Here is a 14612-nt window from a genome sequence, read left to right as displayed (position 1 = left end):
ATTGCTGGAACAGGCTTCCATCTTTTATTATGGAAGCTAATAGCCTAAATAAATTTAAGGCAGAGCTGGACAGGCATTTGGAACGAATGGAGGAATTGAAATGGGAGGGTTTTTTTTTTTTTTTTTTTTGGCTGATGCTACATAAGCTTGCTTTCTTGCATCGTGCGCCTCTACTAATGCTAATTATTAGCCATATGGTGCAATGAAGTCTGAGGAATAGGCTGCACCAGGCAAACAAAAAAAAAAAAAAAAAAAAAATTCTGAATTACCCTGAGAGTGAGAGAGAGAGAGATAGAATAATTAATGTGAAATTTCATTCCCATAGGTGATCGTGTGCCAGAGGAGGAGCCCGAAATCTCAGGAAGGATGCTATGGTTGACAAAGTGGAATATCAACCAATGATTAAGTTCCTGCATTTGCAGGGCAAGAAACCTGAGGAAATTTACAAAGAAATGTAAGCTGTGTATGGGCAGAATTGTCCATCCTATGACACTGTAAAAATGTGGAAACGGTAGTTCCAGTAGAGTTCTACAAGTGTCGTTGACAAGCCAACCATCAACATCCAAAGACAGTGAGACAGTTGCAAAGGCTGTGCAGCTGGTGCTGAGTGACAGACACGTGACAATTCATTTCATGGCAAATGCAGTTGGAATTAGTTACAGGTCTGCCCACAGTATTTTACATGACCATTTGCACATGTCTAAGGTCTCTGCACGATGTGTTCCAAGATTGCTGATGCATTTCTAGAAGTAATGTCGAATGCAATGTTCTTGCCAATTGTTGGATTTGTGTAATGAGGATATTGAGAACTTTTTTCATCGATTGATGAGAAATGACAAATGCTAGGTGTACCAGTATGATCTGGAGACTAAAGACATGTCAAAGCAGTGGAAGCACACCTCATCCCCAACTCCCAAAAAGGCAAAGACCAATCAATCTGCAAAGCAGATGATATTGTCAGTGTTTTGGGACACAAAAGAAGTTATCCTGACAGATTACCTACTTTGTAGTTCCACACTTACTGGAGAATACTACAGAAATCTTTTGAAAAAGTTATGCAATGCTTTAAAGGTGAAAAGGGGTGGAATGTTAACCAAAAATGTCCATTTTCTTCAGACAATGCACCAGTTCATACAGCAGTTGCTACCACCAACTTTATTCCCCAGTGCAGCTTCAAACTACTGCAGCACACACCCATTCTGCAGACCTAGCACCGTCAGACTTCTTGTTTCGAGAAATGAAAAAACCATTGCATAGACAGTGATTTGACTGTTGGCTACATGTGTTTGGACTGTTTTGAAAGAGAGAGCGGGAATTATAGAAGCCAATTCAGAAGAACAGTGCCCATGGAAGTATCTATAGAAGAGGCATGCAGTAGAAACCGTATGTCTATAAGACAGCGAGTGGAAAGACTCTGTTAGAGATGAATCATTAATTAATCTAACTGCCCTCTTCTGAATGGAATCAAGAAGCCCGAGAGAAATTTTGGGGGCACCACCCCAGATGTGGTAACAATATTCCATGGTAGGGCGGATTTGCGATTTATACAGAGTGAGCAGCTGTTTGGGAAAGAAAAGTAACGCCAAGAGCAAAAGAGAAAAACGAAGCTTTTTAGATGAAGAGGAAGCAATATTTACAATGTGCTTGTGCCAAGAGAGATTATAAGTCAGGGTAATCCCCAAAAGAGATATATCATTTTGCATACAAATTGGAGTGTCACCTCCAATTTCTAGGCAAAATGATAAGCATAGGAGCAGAAGAATCCTTTTTGTGAGATAGATTTTTTTTTTTTTTTTTTTTTTTTTTTTTTTTAGGAGCATTAGCAACTAAGGCCATATTGCTCCGGGATATGCGGTGGTCATTTCGTGACCTTTCCGCATTCTTCGTATTTGGTGGTGACGGGCTCGAACCCCGGTCTAATCAAGAAGCGTGTGCTACGCACTGCTCCTCCTTCCCACCTGGCTACGGAGGCGCCTGTGTGAGATAGAAGACAAGACTCAGTTTAGAAGGGTCGAAATTAACTAAGTTGTCTTTACCCAACTGGAGAATTACCTGAAGATTGGCATTTAAGGAATTGGTAGCAGATTTTCGAGAAGTTGAAGCTGATTGAGCAGGACAAGGTTTCTCAAAATGGAAAGTGGAATGCAATATGCTATCATTGGAAAAACTATGGATAAGATTTCCAGTCAAGGGAAGAAGGTCATTAATATACAAGAGGAAAAGGGTGGGGGAAAGAACTGAACCTTGGAGGACACCGGCAGTAGTGGAGAAGGTAGAAGACAGAGAGCCATCTACAATCACCCTCAGTGAGCGATCAGAGAGAAAACTGGATAACCAATTAAAAAAACAGTTGGCAAACCACAAGATGGACGCTTGTTTAGAAGACCTTTATGCCAAACATGATCAAGAGCCTTTGGGATGTCAAGAGCAACTACTTTTGTTTCACTGAACCTTTCCATTGAATTAGTTCATAAATGGGTAACATAAGCCAGAACATCACCAGTAGATCGACACTGACAGAATCCATACTGGCGCTCGTTAATCAGACAGAAGGTTTATAGGCAATTTAAAAGTTGCTGGTTAATTGATTTCTCCATTACTTTAGAAAGAGTAGAAGTAATTGCAATGGGACGATAATTCGATAGGAGGGATTTGTCACCCTTTTTAAGGAACTAGCTGGATATGAGCAAATTTCCAAGAAGAAGGAAAAACACCGTTGGAATAAGAAAGTGAAAAAAGGCAGCAATGAATAGGAGTAAGCTCAGGAGCACAGGTTTTGAGAACAAGCGGAGAAAGATCCATTGGGACCTGGATCTTTCTTAGCATCAAGATTCGTCAAAATCCTTCTGACATCCTTTTGACGGAAGATCCACAGGAGGCATGAATGGAGCATGTTGGGAATAGTGGGTGGTGTTTTACCAAGATCATTAATACATGAGTTGGAAGAAAAATGGGATGCTATCAGGTCAGCTTTATCCTTGGCTGAAAAACAGAACCATCTGGTTTGGACAGAGGTGAATGCAGAGATGGGCAAAAGTTGCGGCCAATAGCTTTGGCAAGAGACCAGAATGCTCGGCTACCATTAGGGCAAGAAGCAAGTTTTCTACTCTTAGCCTGTTCAAACTCTAGTTTGGACTGATTAATAACTGCTTTACAATTGTTGCAAGCTTTGGTGTAGGCAGAAAATGAAACTGAAGAATTAGAAACAAGCCAATTACGATATGCAACGTTCTTCTCTTGAACAGCCTTAGCACATTTATTGGAAAACCAAGGTTTAGATAAAGGATGAGATTTTAAAGTGGAGTGTGCGATAAAGGATTCCATTCCTGCAAGAATAATTTCACTGACACGATCTGAGCAAATGTTGATATCAGAAGTTTTGAAACAGTAATCTGAACAAGGAAAAGAAATCTCGCAGGTCATCCCATTTTGCATTCTTTTAATGCCAAACAACACGGGGTTGGGAACAGCCATGAGATAAAGGCTCTATTGGAGAAGAGACAATCACCAAGTTGTGATCTGAAGTGCCTAAAGGACCTCTCACTTCGACCGTGTACTTAGAAGAGTTGTTTGTGAGAAAAAGATCAAGCGTGTTGGTTGTATGGTTAAGATTGTCAGGTATTCTTGTAGGTTATTGAACAATCTGTGCAAGGTCATTAGTAATTGCAAAAGCCTAAGCATCTCGACCAGCTGGGTCGGTGTGACTAGAAAACGGAAGCCAGATAGAGTTTTGGACATTAAAATCACAAAGGAAAATAACCTCACTGTTAGGAAAGTTGGACAGGAGAAAGTCAAGCTGCAAAGAGAGGAAGTCAAAGAGCTCCAAGTGATTAATAGAGTTGGAAGAACGGTAGACACAACAGATGAATTTGACACAATGAGGTAGAGAGATTTTAAGTGAGAGAAGATCAAAGAGAGGAGATTCCAAATTGCCAAGCCTCTCACAGGGAATATCAGAACGGACATATGCACAAGTACCACCTTTGAGGTGAAAGGAATCATACAGTGAATAATTTGGGCATCTGAAATGAGCGGTAGTTGAATCAAACGATAACTGAGATTCTGTCAGAAAAAGTACATGGGGTTTAGCAGATGCAAGTGGAAATGGACATCGTTGAGATTAGAATTGAGACCACGTATATTTGTGAAATTAATTAGGAAGTGGGCTGTACTTGTTAACAGGAGAGAATGCTTCTACAGGGACGGGATACACTTAAATAGAAAGGGTGCAAGAATATTTGCTGATGCTATCGAGCCAGTGTTAGGTGGGTCGGAAAACTACTAATGATAAGAGCCTTGTCAATCAATTAGGCCCTGGAGAGACTGTGCAAGGCTCATGGAGTAGAATTTTTTTTCTCAGTGTGGTCTATACTTGTAAACAGGAAAGGCTGCTTCTACAGGGATGAAATACACTTAAATAGAGAGGATACAAGAATATTTGTTGATGTTATCAAGGCAGAGGAAAACTGCTAGCTTGGGGAGATACAGACTAACAGATTAACAAAAGCTACAGGCAGAGGTGAAAGTGATCCTCACACTATTTTTATTGGAACATTCAGCAGTCTGGAAAGCAAGGTGCAAGGGATTTCAAAGCCAGCAGTGAGTCATCATGGAATAGGTGTCTATACATAGGCTGGGTTAGGTGACTAAGATAAACAGGTGCATATACACTGAGTGATCACTGAATTATGTCCACCCCTATGAAAAGTGAATGTGACCCGTTGACCACGTGATGTACGACAGCACGGAGTTAGTCGACCTATGTAGCATAGATAAGGTTTGGTTTGGTTTGGTTTTGATTTAATTGTGCATTAGCTACTAAGGCTATAATGCGCCAAGAACCGGACACATAAAAAATTTTTTTTTAACTTTCAGTGACCTAATTAGTTAGGTCACTATGTCAAAATGTATAACCAGCATAGATAAAGTGTCAGTGGTTCAGTAGGTAGTAAAATTCCAAGCATGATGGGTAAAAGGAAGGATTTATTGGACTTTGATAAAGGACAGATTGTGGGTCTTGACGAGCTGGTGCCATGATTTCCCAAACGGCTGAACTGGTGGGATGTTCGAGAGCCACAGTAGCTAAAGTGTACCAGGACTGGCATCAAAATAGTCAAACAACGACCTGATGGAAAAACTGCAAAGGTCGGCAAAAGGTTGATGCTAGAGGCGAGTATCAGGTACAATGACTCATACAGGCGAACAGGCGCAGCACTGTTGAAGAGTTGACTACCCAATACAACATGGGCCAACCCGAAACAATATCTGGCATGACCATGCATCGCATGCTCACACGTATGGGCTATACCAGCAGGCGACCCCTATGGCATCCTCTCCTAAACAAGGTTCATCGGCATAAAATACTCGCCTGGTGCAAAGAGCATGCAAGTTGGTAGAAGACTGGAAGAAGGTGTGCTGGTCAGATGAATCATGTTATTTACTCCACACAGTGGATGGTAGTGTACAGATTTGGCATCAACAACGTGAGGCCCTTCACCTATCATGCATGGTATCAAAAGTGCAGACCAGTGGAGGCGGTTGTATGGTGCGAGGTATGTTTCACTGGCAGGAACATGGACCCCTGGTACATGTGGAACAACATATCAGTGGTCTTTGCTATCGTCAACTGCTTGCTGACTGTCTGCACCCCACTACGTGGGGTGCACACAGCCAGCAAGCAGTTGACGATACACTTTTTCCAGAATGATGATGGTGTCTTCAAAGATGACAATGAGCTGAGCCATCGGGCATTTGTTGTGCAGGAATGGTTTGATGAGCACAGTTCTGATTTCCAGCATATCGATTGGCCACCAAACTCCCCTGATATCAATCCCATATAGCACATGTGGGACACCATGAAAAAGCATATCAGGAATCTGGATACACCAATTGCCTCCCTACCTGCATTGCTGACTGCATTACACAGCTCGGTTGGCCATACCTCCTGAATGCTTCCGACATCTTGTTGAATCAATACCACATCGGATAGCTGCTGTACTGAGAGCAAAAGGAAGATCTAAGAAGTATTAAGTAGGTGGTCATAATTCAGTGATCACTCAGTGTATAAGAATGCTAGGGGCATAAGAAGGTGCTCAGACATGTTGCCAGAGTTCTAGTGGCATCAGAGGATCATCAGAATGGGAGAATCAATGAGATCAAAGGGAAGAGCAACTGCTAACTAGTGAGAGGAAAGAGATCTTTCACAATCTGCCAGATTTCTAACATTATAATGCCATCCCTGTTTGTGCCTGTGTCAGGAAGTATGATTGAAAGATGACTACAAGAACAAGGGCTACATTCTCACGGTCTATTGCCTTGTCTACCTCTGATGCCATTCCATCATTGTCACCATCTGCAGTAGTGTGGGGAGAGAGCAACCTGGGGAGGATAATAATCTTTTGAAATGAATTATATTTCAGATTGGGAACAAATGAGCTAATGTGCATCTGAAAATATGCACAAGGACCGGGGAAATCCAGCCAACATCAGAGGGCAGCACACGAGGCCAATACTGGAATCATGGTATGAGAGACTATTATCTACAACAGTCATTCATCTGTGGTTATGTTTATATTTGGTTACTGAAGGCAAGACATTATGTCGAAGCTATTCTAAGCCCACTGCTTATGCCCATTCTATGCTCCGCCCCACACACTAGTTTTCAGCAATGCTTGCCCATATATGGTTTTTGTATCCTGACAGTGCCTAATATGGACATGCTCCACATTGGCCTGCGTGTTAGCAATCACCAGATAAACAAACCAAAGCATTTGCATTTGATTATTTGGTGATCGCTAACATGATCGTGTGGGGCGGACCATTCTATGCTCTGCCCCACACACTAGTTTTTAGCAATGCTTGCCCATATATGGTTTTTCTATCCTGACAGTGCCCTCATGATATGGACATGCCCCACATTGGCCTGCGTGTTAGCGTTCACCGGATAACCAAACCAAAGCATTTGAGATATGAGGGGACATTAAATGAATTCCATCTCTGAGATCCTAACAATGATGCCCAACTAATAGCACAAATGTGAAAACCATGGCTCAAATTTCACCTAAATGGTAGTTACCATCGTCTGTGTGTCTTAAAACAGCATTTGGGATGCTTGTGTCACTGTTCATGGAGGTTAATTCGCATTGATTTGCAGTGCATTTTCTTGAGTAAAATTTATACATGAATTGCTGCACTTAGTGATACAGTTATTTTGAAATTAGAGTGTGTATTAATTTGAGGTATGGTAATTTCAATGACAAGCAGCATATGTTAATTAGCCAATAAAATTAATAAAACCTTAGATATATATCTTAAAATATAGTAGAATTACATTTGTTTTTAATTACATGTTCTTCATTTAAAAATAAGGGAAAAATATAATTGAAAGGAACAAAAAATATCGATTACATCCTTTTAACTTTTGATATTTTAGTTTGTAAATCTAAACCCTTGAAAGCCAGAAGAAGACAAGGTAGTCTTAAGAAGCTATGTGTGCTTTCGTATACGAATGCAAAAATCGTTTCTTTCTATATCAATGAAGGGTAATACAATATATTATTATAATTTGTGTACATTTGTTCCCTTCAGTTGTGTAATTTGTTCAACTGTTACAGAAAAAAAAAAAAAAAGTGATGCATTCAATCAATCAATAAAAACAGTAAATACATGCCAAGATCTACCAATATTATTACTGATTATATATACATGTATGTTCATCAATTTGAAAGCCTTTTCGAAAATTATTTTGAATATTTCGACATATTTTACTTTAGATTTAATATATTTACAAAATAAGAAACATTAGAAAACTCAAACCTTCAGTTTAGGCACTCTTTTAATTGTTTTGAGCGGTCGAAGTACCCTTAGAACTCTGAGTGATTTGATGGTGCTGAGATTTTGACCTGTACTGCTACCCCTGAAACATAAAAAAATACACACCGAGGTATTCCGTAAATTCCAAGAGCTTTTATAAATGTCTCAATTATGAATAACCTAAAACTAGTACTGCTTTTATTTATTAGTGTGCAAAGTAATCAAGCAATGCTTATCCCATTATCAGCCATATGGAGAGTGAAATCCAAATGGAAATACTCCCAATAAAACATAAATGGTCAAAAAGACCTTCAATGGCATACAAGAAACAATAACATTGACACACATTAAAACTAAAAATACTTCCCCAAAGTGAAACAAACAAGTTTTTGCATTGTTATCAAGAGAACAGTACAAATGACACAATTACCAAAAGCATGCACAGAGATGCACTTAATTACTGTAGTAATCCACAGTTCTCACTAACCCTGCCCTGTACAGTTGTTAAATTAATCCAGAACTTCAGTTTGGTTTTTGTTTGTTTTGTTTTTTTTTATTTAGTTGTTGGCGCATCGGCTTCTGTGGCCATAATGCACCTCCCAAGGTTTTTGCAGTACTGTGATCCAAGCCCAAGGTGGGATTCGAACCCGCGATTTTTGGGTTGCCAGGCAGGCACTCTACCCAACCAGCCAGCCCACAACTTCAATACTATAAGTGGGGTAGGATTGGTGAGAACTGCAGATTACTGTATACTGTAATTAAATATAGTCCCGTGCATTTGAGATAAAAAAAAAAAATTCTGAGACAAGCTAAGGTAATCAAGAAAAATAAAGGCATTCCACATTCCTAAAGGTACACCAAGTTTAGCCCTGGTAAGTTCAATCATAATCAGAAAGTTCTGTATGATAAACTAAGCTGTGTTTGGGCAGAATAACATCCCTATGATTTGTAAAATGCAGTGAAAATGATTTCACTACTGACCAGTACATAAAGGCAAGGTCAGCATCACAAAATAAAGAATTCAACCCTTTAGACCATTTGGTATAAATGGTAAACATGTATATTTTCTCAGGCTTCATGGATTTCTTTCCACAGTAAAGGAAACATATTTATCTAATACATTATGCTGAGTGGAATTTAGTAATGAATAGGGGTTAAATTTTTCCACAAGTTTTTTAATTTATATCTTTCTGTGTTGTACTGAATTTTACTGTGTTAATAAACTGATTGTACATAACAGACATTTTGTGTGATTGATAGGATGGAAACTATAAAAATGGAAGTATAGCCCTAAATCTATCTTTCTATTTAAAATTTTTGTAAGTAAGAATTATTAGAAATATAATAGAGAGAATAATAATAAGAATAATAATAAGAATAATGGAGAGATTCAAAACCATTAACATGACAATCATTACAAAGACCTGTCAGGTCTCTTATAAAAAAAAAAAATCTGTGCATTTTTTTTTTTTTTTTTTTGTTGGTTCCCGCTCAATGACTGAAGCATTTTCTACCTTCCTATATCATTTTCAGAGAATAATTAAGTGAAAGTATCAGTCATGTACCATCTGCCTCTTTTGCAACTTTTGTGTATTGCAGGCCTAAGGAACTTCTCAAATCACACTCTCATATTTTCATTTCACATTATATGATTGCTTTTCTAATTAGAGATAACCTACTCTTATTAGCAATGGCTACATGGTGCAAGGAAGCCTATGGCTTATGCTCTCTAATTCTAAATATAACACTGTTTCAACTCGAAGAGTAAAATTTTTACACTTTTAATGAGAAATTGGCTGAATTATAGGTACATGGGTCCTCACAGGTTCTGCCACAATAGTTTGATTGCATGTCGAACGAATTGTCGTTAGAATTCAATAAAATCACTGTTACATTAAAATTCTGAATGTTGCATCATCTCATATTTTGGAGGAAAAGTTCAAGTCTTTTCATGAGTAATTAGCTGAAAACACATTCTCAGAAAACAAGAGAACTCTTGAAAGAATTGTTCCTTGCAAATCTTCTTAATTTGAAGTGCTGATTAATTAAGAGGGGATAGGAGGGGGGTTATGCTCTTAATTAAGAAGCACAAAAAGCTAAGGCACACTCCAACCAGCAGACATGGGTGGCCAAGGCAATGTTGAGTAACTTTGGTGTGAAATAAGCACTGGGAATAAAACTGAGTGTAGAAGTATGTTATAGGCCAAATGGCTGTGATCAGTATAATGAACAAGCTTGTGTGTGTGTGTGTGTGTGTGTGTGTGTGTGTGCGCGCGCGCGTGCATACACAAACCTACTCTTATGCTATATACTGTATATAGCATAAAAGTAGGTTTAAATTTCCAGGTTTTGACTAGAAATTGTGGGTAAGTCACACTGAAATCCAAATATATAGGGTATCAAAATTACTTTAATCCAAATATATATGATATTAAAATTACTTTTTGCATCTAGTTCCTCTGTTACTGCAACAGAGTATTCAACCAAACTGGTCACACAAGATCAGCTCTTAACCAATCCATGCTGTGACTACAGTTTAACTGCACTCCCATGTAGATGGTCCTCAATTATTTTCTTAATCAGAGACTTCATTATGTTTCCTGGATTGGATGTTAAGCTAATAAGTCTGTAATTACTCATGTCAACTGTGACACTCATTTGTGAAATGTGATCCATTTGCACATCTCCACAAGGACCTACCATGAATCCATAATTCAAGCTGAGTTCCTTTCCTCGTTTGCTGCCTCTCATCACAATTGGATAGATTCCATCCACCCCAGATGCCTTTTTTATGTTTAACTTCCAACGATTTTTTTTCCACTCTCTTTTCAGCTACACAAAATCATTTAACTCTCTATTAGAAATTGTTAAACTTCCAGCATCTTCTTCCCTAAAGAATTCCTCTTGTGTGAATGCAGAGGCAAAATAGCTATTCAGTTTTTCAGCAACCTGAGCAGGATCATTAAACAGTTAAATGATTCACATTGAGTGGACCAATGTAATCGTTCATTTCCCTCATTCTAGTGTTTACACAAGTAAAGAAGTATTCTTTGCAAATAATTTTTTGCCAGAGACTTCTCATAATCTACCATAGCTTGCATAACCTCCTTTGCGACTTGATTTTAGACTAGTTTTTATCTACTATAGGCATATGCAATAAGTAATAATTTATATTTGTCCCATGCAGTTTTCTTCTCTTCCACTTATTTCATCAGTTCATCTGGCACCCATTTAGGTTTAAATTTTAAACATTACCTCGCTGAATGCTTCCCATTTATAATTTTTCGAATATTGAAGGTAATGAGTAACTTGTGGCTGACAATGAGGTCAACTGTTGGCAATTTCCCATGCTCACGGGCAATATCTCATACCCATTGGTGTAATGAAATTAACTTTGACAAGAAGTTCATTTCATTATACAGTATATACAGAGACTAATGGTATGAGTATAGTTCCTATGAAGTGAGTAACTTTGCAAACCATTGACAAAATTAAGATTTTACAAGGTGTAGATAATGGCATGTTTTCTAAGGCCAATAACAGCTAAACAGTTCAGTACTTCTAAGAATACACTCTTCACAATTTTTAAAGATCAAAAAAAAAAAAAAACAAAGCTTTTTTGTGATCAGACCCTGCATGGTGTAGAAAATAGAAAAATTTTCTACATTAAGCAGATTTAGAGCACAAAAGGCGATGTATTTTTTGATCTTGAAATAGCTAATGATGACCATGTGTGCAAAATATGTTCCCATAGAGGAAATCTTTTAAACTTTGCATCTCAAGAACTTACTTATGCAACATTATAAAATTTAAATGTTTATTAAAGGTAATTTAGAATATAAACAGGTGCATGTATACTTGCATGTACACCAATGCTAGGAGTTTAGTAAATACATTTGATGAATTTGAGTTGGTCAAAACATCAAAGGCAGATATTATTGGGCTATAAGATATCTGGTGTCACACAGATATAAGGAATGCAGAACAGAAATTTGGGGAGTACAATGTGTACAGGAAGGATAAACAGGATACTATGATACTATTAGGATACTATTATATATTAGAGGAGTTACATATTAGTTAAGAAACACATAAAATCCAATGAAGTACAGCCAGTTGACATGGCTGGACAGTACAGTATCGAGTCTGTTTGGTGTGACATAAGCAGTGGGAAAGCAAAATTAACAGTAGGAGTGTGTTATAGGCCTAGTGACTATGATGAATATAATAAAGTGTACAAAGAAATAGAGTTGGCCAGTAAATCAGAGTGTCATATAATGGGGGGATTTCCATTTCCCAGATATTGACTGCAATTTGTGGGTTGGTCACTCACACATTAGCAAGGCTTATGTGGATTTATTGGATAATTGTTTTCTACAGTAGCATGCCTGAGAGGCAACTAGAGGGAGTAATACTCTTGATCTGATTATCAGTAATAATTCTTCATGCTTAAGGGAAATCTTAAAGAAATCAGGCCACAACTTAGTGTTGTTATGAGCCTATATGAGAGCTTGAAGGACAGGGTGGATGCCCACGAAGGATCTAAATTGAGGAGCCCATCAAGCTCTCAGCTGCCCACATCAACGCCAGAGCTTGCACTTGGTCATCACGCAACACAGCGGCAACTCCCAAGGCAGAATGCGCTGGCCCCACAGGAACTAGTAGTTGTTGCTGACTCTATTGTCAGGGAAACGGGGAACATGTTTTGTAAAAAGGATAGGTGGAACAGGACCAGGGTTTGTCTGCCAGGGGCAAAGGTTGATAACGTAGAGCGAATATCAGTTTTTAAGGGCACAAAAAGTGATATAGTTGTACACGTTAGCACTAATGATATTAAGAGTAGGAGACCAACAGAATTACTTAACAAGTACAGGTAACTGTTGAAAAAAGCCATAAATTAGGGTTGAATTTGAAAGTGTCTGCAATTCTGCCAAGACACGATAGGAGGGAGTATATGATGTGAGCTTTGTGGATCAATTCGGCCCTGGAAAGATTGTGCAAGGCTCAAGGGATAGAATTATTATCAGCCTGGTCTGTACTTGTTAACAGGAGAGACTGCTTCTACAGGGATGGGATACACTTAAATAGAAAGGGTGCAAGAATATTTGCTGATGCTATCGAGGCAGTGTTAGGTGGGTCGGAAAACTGCTAGCTTGGGGGGATACAAGGACTAATAGATTAACAGTAGCCACTGGAAGAGGTGAAAGTGATTCTTGCACTGCTTCTATTGGAATGAGCAGCAGCCTGGAAAACAAGATGCAGGTTATTTCAGAGACTGCTCGTAGTCATTGTGGTACAAGTAAACACATGGGTTGTGTTAGAGTAGCTAAGAATAGGAACAGGTGCATCTATACTTGTGTGTACACCAATGATAGGAGTTTGGTAAATAAATTTGATGAATTTGAGGTATTGCTCAAAACATCAAAGGCAGATATTGTTGAGATATATGAGAGACGTGGTGTAATACAGATATAAGGAATGCAGAATTGGAATTTAGGGAGTAAAATGTGTACAGAAAGAATAGACAGGATAGGAAGGGAGGAGGGGTTATGCTATTAGTTAAGAAACACATAAAATCCAAGGAAGTGAAGCCAGTCGACATCGCTGGACAGTGAAGTGTCGAGTCAGTTTGGTGTGACAAAAGTATTGGGAGATCAAAATTGAGAGTAGGAGTGTGCTATAGACCTAATGACTCTGATGAGTATGATAAAAAACTGTGCAGGGAAATAGAGTGGGCCAGGAAATCAGAGAGTCTTATAATGGGGGATTTTAATTTCCCAGATATTGACTGGAATTTGTGGGTTGGTCACTCACACACTAGCAAGGCTTTTGTGGATTTATTGGATGATTGTTTTCTACATCAGCATGTCGGGAGGCAACTAGAGGGAGTAATACTTTTGATCTGATTACAGTAGTGATTCTAAATGCATTAAGAATCTGCAGATAAAGGAACCACTAGGTGGCAGTGATCACAGTGTGCTGAAATGGGTTTACCCAAAGAGATAACTACCATCAGGGGTAAAGGGAAGGATTTTTGCTTCGTAAAGGTGACTACGATGGTCTGAGACAGTATTTAAATTCTATACAGTGGAACCAACTGGTGATGTTACCAACAGCAAATTCAAAATGGGAAGCATTCAAAGAACTTATCTTGGAAGCTACTAGGCTTTAAATACCAACTAAGAAATATTGTTAAAGGTTTAGTCCTAAATGAATGTCAGAGGAACTAATGAGACATATGGCAGAGAATAAAAATGCATGGGATACGTATAAATTAATGGGAGACATTGAAGCCTATGATAGATATAAGCTGGTCTGTAACCAAGTCAAAAAGGAGATTAGGCAGGCAAAGGCAGATTATGAGAAAGCCTTCGCAAAGGATGCAAAGAAAAACAGAAAAGAGTTCTTTACCTATGTAACCTCTAGAATGTAAGGGATGAATCAGATTGGTCCACTGGATATTGATGGTTCAACAGTTCAGGATCCTGATCAGGTAGCTAACAAACTAAACGAGTATTTTGATCTACATTCACACATGAGGAGTTATTCAGGGAGGGGAATGCCAGATATGAATTCAACTCTGGCAGTTTGCTAGATGATTTTGTAATAACTGAGAGATAAGCATAAGAAAGGCACCTAAGATTAATAGCATCTATCCAGTTATATTAAAGGAGGCAGCAAAGGAAGTAAGCAAACCCTTAGCCATAATTATGAGAGCTTCCTTGGACTCAGGGGAGGTACCCATAGACTGGAAATGTGCAAATGTGACCCCAATTCACAAAGGAGGATCAAAGGTTGAC

The 14612-nt window shown here is 38.7% G+C and overlaps 1 protein-coding gene across 1 annotated transcript in view; it reads right to left on the bottom strand.

Annotated features, from left to right (window-relative positions):
- The window catches only part of LOC150080869 (voltage-dependent calcium channel type A subunit alpha-1-like), a 1489217-nt gene that overhangs the window by 913102 nt on the left and 561503 nt on the right, over positions 1 to 14612 (bottom strand). Inside the window, exon 23 of the mRNA XM_090381686.1 lies at positions 7816 to 7915. Within this exon, the coding sequence (XP_090237812.1) occupies positions 7816 to 7915 (100 nt within the window). The remainder of the gene's footprint in view (positions 1 to 7815; positions 7916 to 14612) is intronic.

Source organism: Mastigoproctus giganteus, chromosome 9, assembly GCF_048544385.1.
Source record: "Mastigoproctus giganteus isolate SK-2022 chromosome 9, ASM4854438v1, whole genome shotgun sequence".
Lineage (NCBI taxonomy): Eukaryota > Metazoa > Arthropoda > Arachnida > Uropygi > Thelyphonidae > Mastigoproctus > Mastigoproctus giganteus.
This window is presented reverse-complemented; position numbering and strand designations above follow the sequence as displayed.